General features: G+C 38.7%; 1 protein-coding gene across 7 annotated transcripts in view; it reads left to right on the forward strand.

The window, feature by feature from the left end:
* Positions 1-19,871, forward strand: part of AATK (apoptosis associated tyrosine kinase) — a 224,825-nt gene that overhangs the window by 42,473 nt on the left and 162,481 nt on the right. Inside the window, exon 1 of one of the 7 annotated variants that reach the window (XM_044000030.1) lies at positions 6,723-6,840. The exons of the other annotated variants lie outside the window; for them this stretch is intronic. Coding sequence (XP_043855965.1) covers positions 6,762-6,840 — 79 coding nt within the window. The 5' untranslated portion in view covers positions 6,723-6,761. Of the gene's footprint in view, positions 1-6,722; positions 6,841-19,871 lie in introns of those variants that run through there. 7 annotated transcript variants of the gene reach the window in all.

Below are 19,871 nucleotides of genomic sequence, written 5' to 3' on the forward strand. Positions count from 1 at the left end.
AGATTATTTGAAATATGGATTTTTATCCATTATTGTTAATGGAGGAAATAGCAATCAATCAACAAATGTATATTGTACCTTGCCATTTTGGCAAATGATAGTATGAAACCATTACAATTAGCAAGACTTTAAAAAATTAAATGTTGCCTGCAGAAAATAAAGTCAGCCAAGTAACATTTAAAAGACTCCTATCTGCAGAAGTTGAAAATTGAATTTCCTCTTTTCTTTTTCTCAATTTATTTTACTTGAGAAAAACAAACACGAACATAGTGTTCTTTGTATGTATATGTTTACGTGTTACCTCTTCCCATTATATTGTAAGGTTGTTGAAAGTACGGGCTGTCTTTTGCCCCTTTTTTGTATCCCCAACACTTAGCAGAGTGCCTGACACATAGAAGTGCTTAATAAAATCTTTATTGGATTGATGAACATTTCCATATATGAAGAATAGAAAGGAGGGGATTGCGTATGAAGATGTGGACCTCAATACATATAACTTGACCAAGTATATGAATTTTCTTTAACTGCTTGATTGATATTTTCTTTCTTCCACTTTTTTGGAATCACTATTACCTCTACTTCCTGTAAAAATTTTCCCCTACCTCAAGGTGGGGAAAACCCCTCACTTTTTTTTTTAAGGCAATGGGGATTAAGTGACTTGCCCACGGTCACACAGCTAGTAAGTGTCAAGTGTCTGAGGCCGGATTTGAACTCAGGTCCTCCTGAATCCAGGGCCGGTGCTTTAACCACTGCGCCATCTAGCTGCCCCCAAAACCCCTCACTTTTAACAAGTTTGAATAGTTAAGCAAGAAAGCGCTGCTATAAAGAGCAGTGATGAAGATCGTAAAAATTACAAAGCATATTCAATCACATCATTCTCTTTAAAAATGATATATAGATATATAGAATGGTTTTACATATACACGTGTATATGTGCATATACACACACACATATATTTGTTCCTAATGCTAGTCCCTACCTATCTCTAGGGTGGAGAAAAGGAGGGAATAAAAAAAGGAAAAAAAAAGGTACATGATAATTTTATTATATATTTAAAAGGAATAGCAAGTTGTACATAATGAATTTGTAGTTTCATGTACAATCATCTTTTTTTCCTGTTCTACCATGTTATGGAAATCATTGTTTTATTTCTTAAGTTCAAAATAGAATAAAGTTTTTAAAATGTTATTCATAATAATAAGATACTTCATTATTTTATTTCCTTTTTCTCATCCTTTTAAAATTTCCATTTTGTGTATTTTTATGGTCAGTCTGTCAATACTAGCATTTATTAAGGATCTACCTTTTGTCAGGCATTGTGCCAAGTGCTGGCACAAAGAAAGGCAGTAGACCGTCCCTGCTTTCAAGGAGCTCACATTCTGATGGAGGAAATAATGAGAAAATCACCATATACAGAGGAGATAGAAACAGGATAAATTAGAGATAAACAAAAGAGAGAAGTTTACTAGTGTTACAGGATATTAGGAAAGACTTCTCATAGAAGATGACACTTCAACTGGGACTTGAGGGAATCCAGGAGGCCTAGATAAGGAAGGAGGAGGGCCCATGGGGAAAAGCTAGTGAAAATGGCCAGACTTGGTCAGAGAATATCTTGTTCTAGGAATGGCGAGGAGGCCAGTCAGGTTCACTGGATCCCAGTAAATGCACATGGGGATGTGTATGGAAGAATTATGGTGTAAGATGACTAGAAAGCTAGGTTGGAGGGTCAGGTTCTGAAGGACTTTAAATGCCAGAGGATTTTATATTTGTAATGTATATAACATGAATGCAGTAGTACATGTATGTAATTCATAAGCATATTGGAAGTGTGGGCTCAAAAAATGTTTATTGATAGGGTACAAGATCAAAAAAAGTTTTGAATCCAATTCCCTGTAGTCCCTTCCCACTCTAAATCCTTTGAAATGCTGATCTTTTGCACTGGTGCATTACAAATAAACTTTTTTATATAGTTACAATTCCAAATTCCACTTTTTTCTCTTTGTAGTAATCTGTGGAATGGTGGGCCCAGGCCTCAGTCAAGGCAAACAATAGGAATATTGCTTTCCTTTGTATTGTTTTTGGCAGGGCAATGAGGGTTAAGTGACTTGCCCAGGGTCACCCAGCTAGTAAGTGTCAAGTGTCTGAGGCCGAATTTGAACTCAGGTCCTCCTGAATCCAGGGCCAGTGCTTTATCCACTGCACCACCTAGCTGCCCCCTCCTTTGTTTTTTACTAGCTGGTGGGGAAAAGGTTTGTCCAAACAAGGGGAATTTCAACCTAGAAGGGACCTCTGAGGACATCTAATTCAACCCTCATTTTATAGATCAGGAGACTAAGGCCTACAAAAGTGAAAGGACTATCTCAAGCTGAAGCAGGAGTTAGTACCAGAGACACAGAGCCAGGTCCTCTTGACTTCAGATCCATGCTGTCTTTATTCCTCAACTGTCCCATTGACCTGGTTAGTCCATTTGCCCAGTGGTGAACATCATTGGGTTGGTTGGAATCCCCAAGACCAGCCCTGAGCAGGGAAATGGAAGCAATTATGTGTCAGGTCTCAAAGAAGGGTACTGGAAATAATAGGGCTGACAGTAGAGATGACTCAGAGACTTGTGGTCTGTTAGAATGTTCAAACCCTAGCTCTGCCGTTTGGTACCTGTGTGATTTTAGGTAAATCGCTTAAATTCATTGAGCCTCAGTATTTTTATCTATAAAATGAGGGGGTTGGATGAAGTGACTTCTAAGGTCCTTCCACCTCCAGCCCTTCCTGGTACCTTAGACATGGCCTCCTCTGATGAGATGCTGAAAGGAGATGTGATCTGCCCAAACGTATACAAGTAGTCAGTGGCAGTGGGAGAGACTCAAAACCGGATATCACCTCTGGGTCATTGCACCATGTTGGCGGAGAAATGGGTGAATTGTAAACAAAGCAGATTTTGCCATGAGTGAACAAGGCTGCTAGTGAATTCCTCTGTCTCCACCAGCTTCAGAGTGCATGAGTTGTTTTAGCAGTGGCAAGTTCAAGTTGTCAGTCATGAAATAGGATGCACTCTAGCCCTCACCACCAAATCAGTGTTTGCTGTTGCTTACTCCTGAGCTGGATGTGTGACTGTCATAGGTCACTCTGTTTCAATCAGATGAGTTTTGGAGAAGCAATTTTAAGTAGGAGTGCTGATGAGGCACAGAAAGCTTCCAAGCATGGATGGTAGCATATAGCCCTCTTTTGTATCTCTGTAGTGTGCTTTTTTAAAAGTACTTTTCAACCTTCTATCTTCTTTTCCCCTATTTGCATCCCATTTAGACATGGAGAACAGATGGCTGCAATCCCCAGCTGAGGAAACTGAAGATGCCCAAGGTCACATTGATTGGTAATGGTGGAGCTGTGCCTAAAGCTCACGTCTCCTGCTTCACAGCTCAGTGGCCCATCTACTAGGCCACAGAATGTGAAGTTAGATTAGAAAGAGGAAGGCAAGGCTATTGTGAGAAGATGGGGCCATTGCTCATTGTGGCGGCTTCCATGTTCTTTCCCTTCCTTTGAAATCCATCAAGTACTTCTGGAACACCTCCTTATGTTCTGGGTACTATGTTAGTTACACAGGCCTTGGGGAAGGGGTGTTTTACAGAGATGAAAAATCCCTACTCAACAATCAATTTACATTCTAATGGAGGAGACAACAGGTACATATATGTATGTTTATACAGTTATAATTATGACATTAATGCATTTATGCACACATAAGGTAGTTTGAGTACTAGCAGTTGGGGGGATCAGAAAAAGCTTCATGCAGAACATGATATCTGAGGTCTAAAAGGAAGAGAGATTTTCTTTGAGGTGGAGGTAAGAAAGGAATGTATCCCAGGAGTGTAGGATAGACATTCCGTGCAAAGGCATGGCAGTAAGAGATTTGTGTCATGAGTATATGTCAGTCAGAGGCAAAATAACATCCATTGTGGCTAGAAAGGTAGGTGAGGGTCAGGTTGTGAAGAGAGACCATTGGAGGGATTTATATTTTGTCCATTAGAATAGGTTGTACAGAGGAATTTCGTTGTCAGATTTGCACTTAAGGAAAATTACTTTGACAACACTGAGATGGATGGACTGGAGTCATGAGACACCTAAGTCAGAGGTGTTGCAGTAATTTAGGTGAAAGGTGATGAGGACCTGAATTCACGTTGTAGCCACGTGATTGGAGAGAAGGGATCAGAATGGTAGACCCACTGATGAGTGTGTGTACAGTGTAGTACTTATTCTTTCTGAAGATTAGTAAGGTCCCCCAAGGCTCTCTATTCCCATTAGAAAAACTTGGAAATGATGGTCTTTAACCTGTCTCAGAACCACCTGAGCATAGATATACAATGTAGTTTAATACAAGGTACTATATGAAGGAGGGCACTAGCTGTTGGGCAGGGGGGAATCAGAAGAGGTTTCAAAGTCAAGGTGGTGATCTGAGCCACATCTTTTTTAGGGTGGCAGTGGGGCAATGAGGGTTAAGTGACTTTCCCAGGGTCACACAGCTAGTAAGTGTCAAGTTTCTGAGGTCAGATTTGAACTCAGGTCCTCCTGAATCCAGGGTCAGTGCTTTATCCACCGCGCCACCTAGCTGCCCCCACATCTTTAAAAAAAAAAAAACATTTATTTTACAATTAAATTTCTTTTTTTTTCAATGAATTAAAAAAATGGAATCCAAAACTATAAATAATTTTTTTTCTCTCCTAACCACCCTGCCCCCACCATTGGGAGAAAACAAAACAAACCCATATGACAAATATGAATAGCCAGGCCAAAAAAAAATTCCCATATTGGTTATGTCTAAATATACATATCTATCTCCATCTCTATAGATATGGATATAAACATAGAGATATATATCTTATTCTATACTTAGTCACTCTGTTAGGAGGTGGGTGTCATGTTCCATCACCAGTATTCTAGAATCATGATTATTCATTGCGTTGCTCATTTTCTTTTTTTTAATTTATAATTAAAAATTTTTTTCTTTTAATTTTTTTTTTGCTCAGAGTTCTTTCAACTTTCAAAGTGATTTTTGTAACATTGTTGTATGCATTGTTCACTTGGTTCTGCTTACTTTACTCTCCTCAGTTCATATGAGCCTTCTCAGGTTTCTCTGAAACACTGGTTTATAATTCCTTATGGTACAACAGTATTCTATTATATTTGTTCTGGGCTTCATTTGAGAGAAGAGTTACATTTCAGATATAGAGAATAGCCAGGACAAAGGCATGGAGGTGGGAGATTCAGTGTCATGGGAGGAACAGAGAGAAAGCCAGTTTGGCTGTACCAAAAGAGATTCAAATCCTTTCTCATTCCTGACTTCTCTGTTGGGCTTCCTTCCCTCTGCTTTCAGGGATGTCAAGGTCTTTATGGATCTAGCATTCCTCCTCTTTCCCTGGAACTAAGGTAGATCATGGCAAGGCAGATGGCTGAATTTAGGATCCAACATATCTAGGTTCAAGTCCCTCCCTGGTCACCTCCTAGTGGTGGTAGTTTGGGTAATCAAACAACCAACAGGTACTTATGTGCCCCTAGGCACTGAGGATAACCAAGGTAAAAAAAAAAAATCTTTACCCTCAAGGAGAATGTTTCCTATTGAGGAAACAATATCTATGCACCTAAGTAGATACAGTTATACCAGGTATATACAGGTAATTTTGTAGGGTATGCTTTAGCAGTTGGATAGGACCAGGAAAAGCTTCTTGGGGAATGGGGTTCTTGAGCTACTTTGGAAGGAATGTAGACAAGAGGCCCAAGGGAAGGAGGAGACATGGGGGAGAGGCAGTGTTTAGGCAGGAAGACCAGAGGTGGAGTGTCATATGTGCCGGACAGCAAGAAGGCCAATTTGGCCAGACCACAAGATTCATGCAGGTGAGCAGTGATGGATAGTTAAGTTGGAACCAGGTGGGGACCGGCTCCAGATGCCAAAGGTGCCTTCTTCAGCAGGGGGCTTGGCCTTCAGGATCACCTTTCATTTACAATATATAGATTTTGTATGTACAGTTGTTGGGGTGGTTGTTTGCATGCTATCTGTCTCATTAGAATGGGAGCACCTTGTATCCCTCAGTGCTTAGCAATGCCTGGTTGGCACAAAGTAGGTGCTTAATAAATGCTTGTTGACTGAGTCACTTAACTTTACAGACCCGTTTTTTCATCTATAACAGGGAAGTCAGATATATAGTACGTGTGTGGGGGGGGGTGTTTAAAAGCTTACAAAACATTCTGTGGCCTCCAAGGGACTATTTTATAAATCAGCCATTTTGTCACTACCTTGTGACGTCGGGGCAAGCCATTGTCCCTCTCCGGGCCTCAGTTTCCTTATTTGTCACATGTGCGGTTGGGTAGATGGTTTCAGTCCCGTTTTGAATCCTGTGATCCTCGGTTAAGGCTCCGGGTCACAGTCTCTCGGTGGTGGAGCCGCAGCCCGAGGGCTGGCTTGGCCCCTGCACTGCAGTGCAGCGAGGAGGCTGGGTGGCCTCTTGGCTCGTGCTGAGCTCATCGATCAGAGCAGCCCCTGCTCAGCCCCACCGGGCTCTGCTCTACCTGGCAAAGCGTCTGGCTTTCCCTCCCTCCTCGCCTCCCTTCTTCTGGAGGCCCCTCCCCCATCTTCCCTTCCCAGACCTCCCCCCTCCACTCGGTTTCCCTCCCAGCCTTCCCCCTCCCCCCACCCCTTTCCCCCAATGCTTCAGGATGATTTCATTTTACACGACAGCGCGCATCCCTGTCAAAGCAAATTAAGAGAAATTAATGCATGAGGCTTGAACAGACTGGGAAGCGTTTGGAGGCCGTAGCAGGATGGGCAGAGAGGAGGGCAGCCTGTGGGAAGGAAGGTATTTTTCTCATCTTATTCTGTGTAGGACATGGAGTCACATCAGCCCTTGGGGGGAGCAGTGGGCGCAGAGGGGGCGGGGGAGGGTGGACACTGTCTTCGGTGAGCTGCCTAGTCGTTTCCTGCAGTGGTAGCTAGTTCTGCCTGCTAACTCCCATCCCCCCTGCTTAATGGAATCCTTTATCTCTCTCCTTGTCGAGTTGTTCCCCAAGCTTAATTTTAGGATCATACATTTAGAACTGAAAGGGACCTTAAAGGTGATCTAGCTCAACCTCGTCATTTTACAGATGGGGAAATTGAGGCCCGCTGAGGTTAAGGGACCTGCCCGAGGTCACTCTGGTAGTAGCTGGCAGACCCAAAATTGAACCCAGATCGTCTGACTCCAAAGCCAGCTCTTTTCACTAGAGTAGCTAGGGAGCTGCCTGCTCTCCCGTCCTATCTGGGATTACAGAGGTATTTGATGAGCTCAGCAGTTTTTAAAATGGGAAATCTGCCCTTGTGATTCTATTCCCTTACCCGCCTCCCCTCCTGTGTTCTCTGTGGAAAGAGGTATGCATGTGCCAATTTCCTTTTTTTTTTTTTTTAAACTGGAAGTGGATGGGATCTATCAAGAATAGGATGGAATTGTTGCCAGTATATGAAAATGCAGGGCCTTAAAACGGGGAAGAAGCCCTAAGGATTGCACTTGCTCTCCAAGCATGTTCTCCTAAAGGTTAAAGTTTTGTATTCCCCTTTTGAGAGCAAATCTCTTGGCCAGATAGCAACTGGAAAGGAACGTCGGAGGCATCCTGCCTTCTGGGAAGCATTGTGGTGATTTTGGGACAAGTGCTAGATTTGAGGTCAGAAGACCCAGATCTTCATTTTAGCTCTGTTATTTATTACCTGTGTGATCTTGGGCAAGTCACTCTTGTACAATCTCTTAGCTTGGGTTTTCTAGGGTCCTTCCTAACTTGAAAATATAAGTGGTGATCACACACACACACACACACACACACACACACACACACAAAATATTTTTGTTATTCTGAAAAAAATCAACATTACAACATAGGAATGACTTCTTAGTATTAAATACATACATCTGGCATAATTCAAGTTACCTGTGCTGTAAACTATAACAATATTATTGATTCATTAAATTATTTATAAAATAAACCAAATTAGGAATAGTTATTATCATTAAAAATAACTGAAAAAGGGGCAGCTAGGTGGCGCAGTGGATAGAGCACCGGCCTTGGAGTCAGGAGTACCTGAGTTCAAATCCGGCCTCAGACACTTAACACTTACTAGCTGTGTGACCCTGGGCAAGTCACTTAACCCCAATTGCCTTACTTAAAAAAAAATAACTGAAAAAGAGAATTATATATAAAATTATAGATTTCCATAACACATTTCTTATATATACAATATGCACATATACATCTATATACACACACCTATATATACACCTATGTATAGGTGTATATATATGTATGTGTACATGTTAAAATTTGGCCCCTACAATACCTACCATGGTAGTTTTAAAGCTTCCTTATCTTTGTCTTCCTTAGAACTCTGCTGTAGGTTTTTTAAAAAATGCTTCAATGACTCTCTTCTGTTTTGGGGAGGAGGCATCACTATCTCTTGTCTCCCTCTAATTCCTTCCTAATTAAAAATCTTGTAACAAAGCATAGTTAAGCACAAGAAAATATACGTATTGGCCTCATAAAAATGTTTATCTAATTCTGTACTGCTAGTCCATCACCCTGCTGGCAGGAGGTGTGTGGGGGGAGTAGCATGAGTCATTATTGGTGCTCGGGATTAGTCATTGTATTGATCAGAGAGTTATTTCATCTTTCAGACTTGTTTTTCTTTATAATGTAGTTAATTGTATACATTTCTCATCTGGTACTGCTTGCTTCACTCTTGAATGAGGTCATATAAATCTTCTCAGTTTTCTCTGAATTAGTTTCATTACTTAGTATAATAAGATAACTTTCTGTTCATATAGCTGAGCTTATTCAGCCATTCCCCAATTGATGGGTACCTACTTAAGTTTCCAGTTCTTTGCTATAATGGAAGATGCTATATTCTTCATAGTGGTATCTCTGAGTCAAAGGTATGCATAGGTTAGTGACTTTTTAGGCATAATTTTATAAATATGCATCACAGTTCTATCAACAGTACATTACTGCAATGATCTCCCACCAACCCTTCAACAATTATAATTTTTTCTTTTCTTTTTTTTTTTTTGGTCATTTTTTGCCAAACTGATGAGTGTAAGGGGAAACTTCAGAATTGTTGTAATGGTAATTTCTATTATTTTCAGTGATTTAGAAAATTTTTCATATGATTGTTCATAGCTTAGATTTCATCCCTGGAGAACTGCACCTTCATATTTCAGAATGGCTTTGATTATTTTTTTTAATTAGCTGTCTATATATTTTGGATTTCATATCTTGCTATGAAGATGTTTCCTATCTAATATTAGCTGAGGTGATTTTGTGTAAAAGTTTTTCAATTTTATGTGATCAAAATTATCCACTTTATCTCCTATGATCCCCTCTATTCTTTTTGGGTCATAAACTCTTCTACTATCTCTAGTTGCATAAATGATTTCCTTTCTGATCTTTTATATCTAGGCCATGCATGTTTTGGAGTTTATTCTGGTATATTATGTGAGATGTTGATCTAAACCTAATTTTTACTATACTGCTTTCCAGTTTTCCTAGCAGGTTTTGTCTAATAATATTACCCTGCACCCTTTGGCTTATGAAACACTACACTATTATATTCATTTATGCTGTATGCCTTTTTGGTTTTTGGTGAGGCAATTGGGGTTAAGTGACTTGCCTAGGGTCACACAGCTAGTAAGTGTTAAGTGTCTGAGGCCAGATTTGAACTTAGGTCCTCCTGACTCCAGGACTGGTACTCCATCCACTGCGCCACCTAGCTTCCCCTTATGCTGTATACCTAATCTGCTTCACTGATTATCAGATTTCTTTTTTTTTTTTTTTAAACCAGTACTACATAAGCTTGGTAATACTGTTTTATGGTACACTTTGAGATCTGATGCTGGTAGGTCCCCTTCCTTCATACTTTTCCCTAGAGCTTGTTGATAGTTTGTTCTAGACAAATTTTATTATTATTTTCTGCTCTAAAAAAGTAGCTCTTTGGTAGTTTGACATGGCATTGAATAAGTAAATTAATTTATATTGTGTATGTGTTGTAGTTGTATTCTATAGTTTCTGCCCTTGTCTTGGTCGGTGGACTCCCCAATATTTTATACAATCTGTATAAAATATAAAAACTTTGAATGAAATGTCCATTTCTTATTTTGTTGGGTTTTATTGGTCATATAGTTTGTCCCAAAGTCTTAGTGTAGTTTAAAGTTTTAATACCATATAACTATACAAAGACATTTGAAACAACCTGACTGACAATTTATAGGGATATATTTTATATTCTGCTATTTTGCTGAAATTATCAAATGTTTTGATGAATGTTTTAGTTGAATCTCTAGGATTCTTTAAGTAAATCATCTTATATACAAAAAGCAAGAATTTTGTTTACTCTTTGCCTTTTATTTTAGTAATTTATTTTCTTACTGATAGAGCTAGCATTTATAGAAATGTATCAAATAATGGTATTGTTAATGAACATCCTTGCTTTAATCTTGATCTTAATGTAAAGATCCCTAGTGTTCTTCTATTTTATATAATGCTGGCTCTTAGTCTTAGACTAATACCATTTACCATATTGTTGCAAAGGTCCCTTTATTACTAGGATTTTTAATGAACATAAATGGGTGTCATAGTATGTCAAAAGTCTTTTCTGTATCTATCGACATAATCATATACTTTTTATTGATTTTGTTGTCTTTGATGTTCATAGTTTCCATAATATTGAACCATCCCCACATTTCAATCTATCCATAGTATATAACTTTAAAAATAATATATTGTGGGGGCAGCTAGGTGGCACAGTGGATAGAGCACCAGCCCTGGATTCAGGAGGACCTGAGTTCAAATCCAGTCTCAGACCCTTGACACTTACTAGCTGTGTGACCCTCGGCAAGTCACTTAACCCCCATTGCCCCGCCAAAAATATATATATATATATATTGCTGTAGACTATTCAGTATTTTAATGAATATTTTTATATCAATATTAATCAGTAATATATTGGTCTATAGTTTCTTTCTCTACTTTTTCTCTGCCTGATTTAGATATTGAGGACACATTTGTAACATTGAAGGAATTTGTTAGTCTCCCTTTTCCTTTGTCATCGCAAACAGATGATTTAATATTAGAATTGTTTTTTTGAATATTTGACAGGATTCCCTTACAAATTCATCTTAGTCTGGTCTTTCTCCATCCATACCTTAGGAGTTGATTTATGACTTAAATTTCCTCCCCTGCAATTAGGTTACTTAAAATTTTTATTTCTTATTATGATAATCTAAGTATTTGTAATTTTTAAAACATTCCTTAATTTCATGTAAATGATCAGTTTTTCTGGCATATAATTGACCAAAATAATTTCTGATAAATTCATTTATTTTCTCTTAATTTATCGTGAATTCTCCTTTTTAATTTTTGATGTTGGTCATTTGGTTTTTCCTGTCTTTGAAAAAAATCATATTAGTTAACAGCTTATCTATTTTACTGTGTTTTTTTTCAAAATGATACTAATTTTACTTATAAATTCAATGGTGCTTTTTTTTGCTTTCAGTTTTGTAGACTCATTTGATTTTTAGAATTTCTATTTTTCTGTTTAGTTGAGGTATTTTAACTTGTTGCTTTTCTTACATTTTTATTTCCATTCCCAATTTAGTCATCTATTTTTTCTCTCTTGTTGATAAAAGTATTTACTGATATATTTTTCCATAACAATTGCTTTGTATTTTTCTCAAAAGTTTTGGTATATTGTCTTACTGTTATCATTTCAGGGATGCAATGTTTAAATTGAGTTTTATGAGTCTATAATTTTTCCTTTGACTGATAATTTCTTTAGGAATAAGTTATTTCATCTTCATTTAAGTTTTAATCCTTTCTTCAGTGGCCTTTTATTGAATATAATTTTAGTTGTACAAAGTTTTACTCAGTAGCTCAGTAGTGAATATCTTTGTTTTTATGTATTCCTTTTGAAGTTTTTATTGTTTAGTACATGATCAGTCTTTATAAAGTTTCCTTACTTAGGTTTTCCATATACATATATATGTATATGTATGTGTATTTCTTTTGTTTTCTATTTAATATTTTTTGTTTCTAAATTTAAAAAAAATTCTATTCAGATCCTTAATTTTTTTTGCTGTTTATCTTTTTGTTAGATTTTTCCAGGTCTGAAAGGTGTATGTGGAGGTATCCAACTATTACAGTTTTGCTCTTTCTCTGTGTGATTATTTTTTCCTTTAAGTATTTAGTACTATGACATTTAATCCATATATATTAAGCACTGATACTATTTTATTTATTATGGTGCCTTTTAAGCATTTCCCCCCCCCCCATTTTTTTTTAAAGTGAGGCAATTGGGGTTAAGTGACTTGCGCAGGGTCACACAGCTAGTAAATGTTAAGTGTCTGAGGCCGGATTTGAACTCAGGTACTCCTGACTCCAGGGCTGGTGCTCTATCCACTGCCACCTAGCTGCCCCTCCCCCTTTTTTCAATAAAAAGAAATTAGGAGAGAGAATATGGCTGGGGAACAGATCACCTTGGTGACTGTCCTGCTGGAGTAAGAGAAGACTGGTCTTTTGTATTTTTACTAGACAAAAGGGAGGGAAGGGCATTAAAAAGAACTGGGAGGGAAATGTAATAATAGGGAGGAGATTTTAATAATGGGGCATCAGTAAGATATGTAGCACCCATCCATATCTTGCATATCAGTGTACCAGGGTTGTGCTCAGCAACCCATTCCTGAGATGGGAGGCAGAGCTGGTTCTCCCCTGGGAAAGTTCAAGAATTCCTTGGGGGGGGGGGTTGGGATCTTCAAGTTTCTTGGGGTTCCACTGCATTTCCATAACATTCCCCCCTCTCTTATTTCTAGGGAGAAAGGAGTGATGGTCTGTTTTTTGTAGCTTCTTCAAGGCTAAAAAATGGAGTGTAGAGATGTCCCTGTCTTTAAGGAGAGAGGGAGTGAAAAGTTTGGTGGGTGCAGTCCAAGGGTCACAGGGGCATCACTGTGGCTTCAGTGAAAGCTTTAATCCTAGAAGCAACTTTTTATGCTTCTCTAGAGTCTTGTATTTGAAAGTCAAATTTTCTATTCAGTTCAGGTATTTTCATCATGAAAAGTCCTCTTTTTCATTGAAGTCCCATTTTTTCCCCTGAAAGATTATATAATCAGTTTTTCTGGGTAGGTGATTCTTGGTTGTAATCCCAATTCCTTTGCACTCCTGATTTTCATATTCTATGCCCTCTGATCCTTTAATGTAGAAGCTGCCAGATCTTGTGCTATCCTGACTATGGCACCACAGTACTTGAATTGCTTCTTTCTGGCTGCTTGCAGTATTTTCTCCTTGACCTGGGAGCTCTGGAATTTGGCTTTAATACTCCTGGAAGTTTTCATTTTGGGATATCTTTCAGGAGGTGATCTGTGGGATTTTTTCAATTTCTGTTTTACCTTATGTTTCTAGAATGTCAGGACAATTTTCCCTGACAATCTCTTGGAAGATGATGTCTAAGCTCTTTTTTTGATCATGGTTTTCAGGTAGTCCAATAATTTTCAAATTGTCTCTCCTGAATCTATTTCCTGGGTCAGCTGTTCTTCCAAGAAGATATTTCACATTGCCCTCTATTTTTTTTATTCATTTGGATTTGCTTTATTGTTTTTGGTTTCTCATAAAGTCACTAGCTTCCATTTGTTCAATCCTAATTCTTAGGAAATTATTTTCTTCAGAGAGCATTTCCATTTGTCTTTTCAAGCTGTTGATTTTTTTTTCATGACTTTCCTGCATCACTCTCATTTCTCTTTCCATTTTTTTCCTCTGCCTCTCTTACTTTATCTTCAAAGTCCTTTTTCAGCACTTTTATGGCCTGAGACCAATTCATATTTTTCTTGGAAGCTTTGGATGTAGTAGCTCTGACGTTGCTATCCTCTTCTGAGGTTGTACCTTGATCTTCCTTGTTACCAAAGAAACTTTCTATGGTCTGCACCTTTTTCTGCCTGCTCATTTTGCCAGCCTATTTCTTGACTTTTGATTCCTTCTTAAAGTGGGGCACTGCTTCCTGGATGCACTGTTCTGAGCTTCAGGGGGTCCAAGATGGAACAATTCCTTCTTAAAGTTGGGCACTTCAGGATGCCGTATCCCAAGTTTCAGGGGGTCCCAGGTGGTAAGATTTAAGGAGAGGCGCATTCTCACCTCACCTGGCCTGTGTTCTGGTCTGTAAGTAACCACAGGCTGATTGCTGTTTAACCTGGAAACAAATCTGGTTCACTTTGGTTGCAAGCTTGGGCGTGCCTGCATGCTTCCCCCTCCTGGGACCTCTACCCGAGACTGTGTCCTGTATAGAAGCCCAGGTAAAACATCAGAGTTCCACTTCAGTGCCAGCAGAGACTCCTATAATCTCCCCCAGTCAACCACTCGACTCTTTCACCAGATTGTGAGCTGAGTTAGCCGCAGCTGCAGCAGATTCAGAGACTCCAGAAGTCTCTTTCTCTGGTGTGGCCTGGGGTTGGATCTGTGTCAGCACAGCTTCCAGGGTTGGGCTCTACTCCTACCCTTGTGCAACAGACCCCATCTGCCAAACTTTTAAGCTGTCTTTGGCTGGAAAATGGTCTCAGTCCATAATTTTGTGGGTTCTGCTGCTTCAGGAATTGTCTTATGGCATTATTTGGAGGTTTTTGGAGTGATTCTCTCAAGTACTCCCAAGTTCTTACTGCCTTTCCTCCTGGATCTTGGCTCTACCCCCTGCCATTTTGGCTCTGCCCTAAGCATTTTCAAAGAAAAAATATTAATGCTATGTTATTTGTTTAATGAATGTCAGCTAGAATCAATCTATATTAATTTAACATTGATCTAAACCCAAGCATTTCTAACTTAGGGAAAGAAATGCCTAAATTGGCATAGTCCCCCTGTTCTCTCTGACATTTCTTTACCCCAAGGAAATTTGAGGTAACATGTATAGGAATCTTTAACTATAATTGGGTCAACCTTCCAGGATAGTTACTTAATCTTCAAGTAGAACTGACTCTATTAAAGCATTCCTTTCAATGATGCCTCCCTGGCATGAATATCTTAATTCTTTTCTAATACCTTTTCTAATTAAAATATCTTTTCTAATTAAAAATGGCAATTCCTTTAGGCTGACCTTTGGCCAATAGAGTCAAGGGATGGGGAAGGCAGCAATTTTTACTTGACAAGAGGTAACTTTTGTCCTGAGTTTTGGATTCTATCATCAGTAGTTTCCTTAAGGATGACCTTTTGTTCTTGAACTTCCTACTTTTCCAAGTTTGAAAAGGATTTTTAGACTAGAAGAAACATTTAATAATTATTTCTAGAGAAATTGTAAAAGAGATTTTTAATATGCTTCTACAGCATACTGAGCTTTCCCTTTTATCACATCTTACATTTCAACTTTGTGAATCTTTGTTTCAAGTGTGTGGGAGTTTTAAAACATATTGTTGGATTCTCCTTTCTAATCTGTTCTGCTGCTTTTTTCCATTCTGTGGGCGAATCTATCCCATTCATGTTTATGGTTATGATTGTAAATTGCGTATTTTACCTCCAGTATATCTTATGCTTTTTCCTCTCTTTGTCCCCAACTCGTATTATAAAGAAGAATGTTATGTGTGGTAGATACTGTTGATCTATAATTGATCTGCTTCCAAATCATTGTTCATCTTCTCTTTCCCTTTTCCAGACCCTATTCACCGGATATTACCTGTTTTTCTTCCCCTTAAGTCCCTTTATGACCTGTCCTTTGAGGTTGAAGTTTCTTTTGCTTGTAACTATTCTTTCTCTAACTCTATTCCTTCTTTGAATCCTGAGTCTTCCTTCTGTCCCTAGTTGAGTTTAATGTATTTCTCCAACAAACTGTATGTGTCTACTTGCACACATTTGTATTTGTGTTTGTTCCTCCTTTGTCTGGTTTAGAGAAGGATTTCAGGTATTGCTAACTACCTTCACCTCTTTCTCCATCTTTGTGTAGCCTTGTTTTAACCCATCCCAATTATGAGAAATAGGAAATCCCACCACTTTCTTCATTTTCCCTGTATTGTGTTCACCCTCCCTTTTCTTTCCTCTCAAGACCATTAAAACAGGACAAAACTACCACTAGACTCTCTTATTTACCTCCCTCTGTGACCCTTGAAGGAATTAGGGTCCTAATGGGACACATCTCTTTTCCCCTTATTAGAATATAAGCACTTGATGGTTGTTTAGGACTTTCTAATTATTTCATATCTCATTTCACAATTATTTCACTATTGCATAGTGTCTTTTGTGTTCTGGTCTTTTAATTATGAATGCTTAAAAGTCATCTATACCATTAAAGGTTTATTTTCTCATTTTATTCAGTCTAGCAGGTTGCTATTTTTGGTTGTAAACCTCTATCTTTTGCCTTTTAGAAAATTAAATTCCAGAATCTTCTCTCCTTTATAGTAGTGACTTCTAAGACTTGTGAAATCCTGACTGTGGTTTCTTGGTACTTGAACTCTGTGACTGCTTGCAGTGTTTTATTTATTATTAGATGCTCTAGTTTTTTTCTGAAATGTTTCTGAGAGTTTTCATTTTGGGTTTTCCTTCATGAGATAACTGGTAAATTCTATTTTCACTTTTCCCTCTGGTTCTAGAACTGAGCAGGTGAGCAGGTTTCATTTATGATATTGTTTGGTAAGACTTTTCAGTTTTCAATTATTCTTAAATTATCTCTTTATGACTTGCTTTCAAGGTCAGTTTTTTTGATAGATACCTTTTAATTTTGTCCTAATATTTCTTGTCTCATAGAATCAGTGAATTATGTTTGCTCCACCTTAATTTTTCAGGGAACTTGTAACTTGGGTAATGTTTTTCATCTTCTGTTCTGAGCTCTTTTTTCTCCTGTCTAGAATGTCGCTTGCTCAGTCTTCAGATTTGCAATCAGAACCATGCAGGTTTCTGAGCCCCCATGTAGCTGACTTTTGGTTTCCTGCCATCCCTCCTCCAGCTTTGAAGAATCCTCTCTGGTCTGAGATCTTCCTGCTTGCTAACTTGCACTTTTACTAACTTTCTGGTGGAGTGATCCTGCAGGCTCTTAGCTATTTGTCTTTCTTGGAGGGTGCATTCCTGTCCCGGATAAACGTATATACTGTAGTTTTTCTTTGGACTTCTGTATTATTTGGTCTGTTGCTATTTTTAGATCTTTTTCTGGAGTCTATCCTATCATCCATCCATCTATCTCTATCTATCTATCCATCTATCTATCTATCTATCTATCTATCTATCTATCTATCTATCTATCTATCTATCTATCTATCTGTCATAGAACTAGGTTTCGCTGTAACCTTTCATGCCACTATCTTAAATGGAAGGTTGAAATGAATTCAAATAGAATAGCGAAGCAATTTCAGGAAATTCAGTGGGCCAACTGAGTGCCTATAATGTATTCCATGCATATTTATGTTCACAATGTAAAATGTACCACACTGTAGCACCTCATCCTTCTCATTTGGACATATGGATGCCTACTTACTCTCTTAGTTGATGAGCTTATTTACTCTAGCCTCTACTCTCACACTAACAGATCTAGTTTCTCCTAGAACTACAGTTCCACCAAGATTATCTTAGGACACTAGGGACTACCCTGTTGAAGGGAAATTTACTCCTCCCACTCTAGCTCTTGATAGCCTCTACCCCCAATAATGCATTTCTTTACCCAATCAGCTATTCACAATAATGACACTTTAGATTTTAAATACTCATTTGCTTAACAATAAAGCAATAGTAGTAGTAGTAGTAGTAGTAATAATAATAGCATTATTGGTACTCATATTAAATCAAACGTATAAATAACAAGTAAGTCACAGTCCACACATAAACCTCGGCTTAGATTCTTGCACCGATACACTCAGTATCTATGAGGAAGAATGGGTGAACGTTTACAGAAATCCGCCAAGGAAACTCATGAATGAGGAAAGCCGTTATGCTCAGAGTTACTTACAACTCTGAGATTATAAACTTAGGTGTCCTCTTTCTGTTTCAGCAACTCCCTAAAAGTTCCTTGATGAATATAGCTTCTTTTGCTGCAAAGATACTTCCACTGCTAAGTAGTGAGACAGCTAAGTGGCACGATGAATAAATAGAATGCCAGACTTTGTGGTCAGGAACACGAGTTCAAATCCTACCGTACAACCTTATTAACTGTGTGACCCTGGGTAAGTCTTTTAACCCCTCTGAGCCTCAGGTTCCTCAGAGGGTTCTCATGATGATCAAATGAGATAACATATAAAAGACTATATAAATAGCTATTTTTATTATTGACTCTGTGTTAAGTAAAACACATCTCTGCCAAACTAGTCAGTCCTCTCAGTGATTTCTTTTATTCTCTGCTTCCAATCTGTTCCTTTTCTCTGCTAGGTTTTTTTCCCCAAAAGCAACTATAGAATCCAATATTTTCAGCTTCATGATTGTCTGACTCAGTTTTGAAATCTGTCCTTTCCCTTCTTCTCTCTTTTCTTCTCTTTCTGGGGGCAGACTATAATCAGATAAATTACATTTGTCCTGTAATCACGCCAGTTTTGTTGTCCTTATCCCCCGAGTTTATAATAGCTTATCATATTCAAAACTCAGCAACTGCTTGGCTAAGAACTCTCAGAGTGTAACTCCCAGCAACTGTCTACTGTTTTTCTTAGAATTCTGAGCAGGCTTAACTCAGGAACAAACCTTAAAGGGACAGTACATTACAACACAATGCCTATCTGTGCCCTGTTACCACAAAGACTGGGGGGAAGGTGGATGGGCTTGGAGGCAAAAGCCGTAAGGTGAGAAGAAAGATACAGTGGAAGCTGAATGGAGGGTGGGGTGGGAATAGGATTCAGAGGGCAGGTCATCCATCGTGGGATGAAGAACCAAAGCTTTTTTCCTTTCCTGTAAATGAGTAAAGGAGGTCCTCTCTTCATAAGAATCCATTCCCTACATATGGCATTTCAATAATTCCTCAGATCCAAACACCTCAGTAGTGTGGACATAGCAGCACAGTGTGGGACAATAGAAAGAATGTTTGCTTTGGATTCAGAGGACCTTGAGTTTGATTCCTTCCTTGGTCTCTTCCTACCCACATGAACCTGGGGAAGTCTCTTTCCCTCTCTGGGCCTCCCTGTAGAAGGAAGGGGTTGGACTAGAAATCCTCTAAGGTCCCTTCCAAATCTCAGTTTTGGATTCTGTGATCTATAATCCGGTGCCTTCTCAGCCTATGGGGCTCTCGTCCTGTGTCCTTTTAGAAATTCCTCCATAGAGAATTTCACCTATGTGCTGTAAGACTTGGCTATTTTAATATTTTGAGGGTCCCTGTACAAAACCCAGGTTGTTCCTTTGTTAATCCTCATTGTGATGTTGTGATTGACCCACTTCCTCCTGCTGGCATCTTTTACTGGTTGTAAAGATTTTTTTTAACTGAAAGCCCCATGTGGGGAAGAAAAAGAAAAAAGGAAGAAAAGAAAAAAGAAAAAGCATTAGTGAATAACCATTTGTTAATGAACTACTTACAATGTGCAAAGCACATTGAGAAAGAGGTGCAGACTACCTTTCTCTTTTTCTTTTTTTCTTTTGGTGAGGCAATTGGGGTTAAGTGACTTGCCCAGGGTCACATAGCTAGTAGTGTCAAGCGTCTGAGGCCGGATTTGAACTCAGGCACTCCTGACTCCAGGGCTGGTGCTTTATTTGCTGCACCATCTAGCTGCCTCTGCCACCTTCTCAAAATAAGTTCTTTTCAGAGGCAACTTTGCTATGACAGACATCTGTCATAGCAAAGTTGCCTCTGAAAAGAACTTATTTTGAGAAGGTGGTCTGCACCTGTTTCTCACACTAAGCATTGGGGGTACAAATGGAAAAGCAAATACTCTCAAGGAGCTGACATTCT

Source organism: Dromiciops gliroides, chromosome 4, assembly GCF_019393635.1.
Source record: "Dromiciops gliroides isolate mDroGli1 chromosome 4, mDroGli1.pri, whole genome shotgun sequence".
NCBI classification, from domain to species: domain Eukaryota; kingdom Metazoa; phylum Chordata; class Mammalia; order Microbiotheria; family Microbiotheriidae; genus Dromiciops; species Dromiciops gliroides.